This window comes from Pavona decussata, unplaced genomic scaffold (assembly GCF_977016875.1).
Source record: "Pavona decussata unplaced genomic scaffold, jaPavDecu1.1 SCAFFOLD_105, whole genome shotgun sequence".
Classification (NCBI taxonomy): Eukaryota; Metazoa; Cnidaria; class Anthozoa; order Scleractinia; family Agariciidae; genus Pavona; species Pavona decussata.
This window is the reverse complement of record NW_028145519.1, coordinates 2,555,001-2,557,381: the sequence shown is the minus strand read 5'-3', so window position 1 is coordinate 2,557,381 and position 2,381 is coordinate 2,555,001. Positions and strand designations below refer to the sequence as shown.

At 40.8% G+C, this 2,381-nt stretch overlaps 1 protein-coding gene across 1 annotated transcript in view; it reads left to right on the top strand.

The window, feature by feature from the left end:
- The first annotated feature begins 459 nt into the window (after positions 1–459).
- Positions 460–2,381, top strand: part of LOC146471405 (uncharacterized) — a 3,823-nt gene continuing 1,901 nt past the window's right edge. The window contains exon 1 of the mRNA XM_085121062.1: positions 460–1,810. Coding sequence (XP_084977188.1) covers positions 460–1,810 — 1,351 coding nt within the window. The remainder of the gene's footprint in view (positions 1,811–2,381) is intronic.

Genomic DNA, 2,381 nt, shown 5'->3' with positions numbered 1-2,381 from the left:
ACCAGTCAATATGTCGTGGTGTGGGACAGAATGTAAGTCCACGTGCAAGGATTGATGTTTCGTCGGTAGATAGAGAATAGCTAGAGAGGTTAATAACAGAAGAATTATCTAGTTGAATGTTAGCGGGTTTGGTTTTACGGCGAGACCGTTTACGCGTGGGTGTGACGTTAGAAGATTGAGTTGAGTTAGAGATGTTATGTGTGACATAAGAAGACGTGTCGTTATTATTAGTAATGCTGTTGACCTGTGGGTTAACAAGGCTGTTATCGGTATAATTATTGTTGTCTATAATACGGCGGATCGGAGCGGTCTTTTTGGCACGTCGGTTGGTAAGAGAGAGACTCAAGCGATAAGGCCATAGAATGGAACTCTTAAACCACATGGAACTATTACACAACTCCTGTACACAAGATGATTTTTTATTTTATTCAACCAAACTGGATTCTATGGCCTTATCGCATGAGTCTCTACTTACCAACCGTCTGTCCCACACCACGACATATTGACTGGTCAGAAGTTTCAGCTGACATCTACGACTTCTCTCGACGCATGCGACTTACTGAGTATTTTTTTGACGATAACAGCAACACCGCGAACGCTAACAAAGACGACACTCCTTTCCATAACAAAAGTACTTGGAATCCCCCCACAGACAGAGAACGAGCTCTTGACACTTTTTTAGACGCTGTTAAACTTGACATAACTACTGGTACACCCAACAAAATCCGTGACAACCTTACTGCTACAGAGAGACAGGCCATTAGCCAACTTAAACAACGACAAGACATAATTATAAAACCCGCTGACAAAGGTTCCGGTACTGTTGTTATGGACAAAACTTGGTACATCGACGAATGTAACAGACAACTTAATGACTCAAAATTTTACAAACGCTTGAACGAAGACATAACTGCTGACATACAAAAACGTGTAACTTTTTATGTTAACAGGATGTATCATGACAGACTTATCAACGAGAAAACTAGAAAATACCTCATACAAACTGACGTAAAACCAGGACGCTTTTACATACTACCCAAAATACACAAACCCGGAAACCCAGGACGCCCCATTGTTTCATCTAATAGCCATCCCACCGAACGCATATCTCAATTTGTCGACTATCACCTTCAACCTTTAGTTCACAAATTACCATCCTTTGTTAAAGACACTAATGACTTCCTTAACAAACTTCTTACCATCGGTAAGCTACCCTCTAATTCATTGTTAGTCACACTTGATGTCTCATCTTTATACACTAATATTCCACATAACGAAGGTATTAATGCTTGTGACCATTTCCTACGTACTCGCCTTCATAGTAACATTCCCACTGGCACACTCTGTGACCTCATTCGCATGATTCTTACCATGAATAATTTTTCTTTTAACGATAACCACTACCTTCAGATCCACGGCACAGCCATGGGTACTAAAATGGCCCCCTCTTTTGCCAACCTTTTTCTTGGCCATTTCGAAGCGAATGCTTTGAAAAATGCCCCATTTCACCCTCACATGTGGTTTCGTTATATTGATGATATTTTTATGATCTGGACTGAAGGTCTGGATAACTTAAAAATCTTCATCGATTATCTTAACAACATTCACCCTACCATTAAATTCACTAGCTCGCACTCTTCTACTAACGTATCTTTCCTTGATGTTAATGTTTCTTTAACGAACGACGGTAACATCAGCACTGACCTGTACACTAAACCTACAGACAAACACCAACATCTACTGTATTCATCTTGCCATCCCCTGCATACAAAAAATGCTATTTCTTTCAGTCTAGCACTCCGCTTACGACGTATTTGTTCTACTGACGAAACGTTTAATATACGCACTGCACAACTTACTACATACCTACTCAAACGAGGCTACAAACGAAACTTTGTCACTAAACAAATACAACGTGCCGCCAACATCCCACTCAGACTCGCTTTACAAACTAAAGACATCAACAAACCTACGCGTGTACCTTTTATTACGACTTTTAACCCATCGCTTCCTCACATCTCCAACATCATAAAAAAACATTATCATTTACTGCACTCGTCTGACCGCTGCAAAAAGGTTTTTCCAAATTTGCCTGTTGTGGCTTTCAGACGATCTCCTAACCTACGTGACTTACTGGTTTCGGCTAAACTTTCTTCTAACTCGACTAATCCCCACCCACAACTCCCTTCCGGCTCCTACCGTTGCGGTAAAAATTGCGCCACTTGCCCATACATTTCCGATGGTCTCACTAACTACACCTTCTTTTCCACTGGTGAAACGCGCCCTATCAAATCTAACCTGACCTGTGAAACTAAAAATCTAATCTACATGATCCAATGTAACCGCTGTAATTTACAATACATAGGAGAGGCTAAACGACG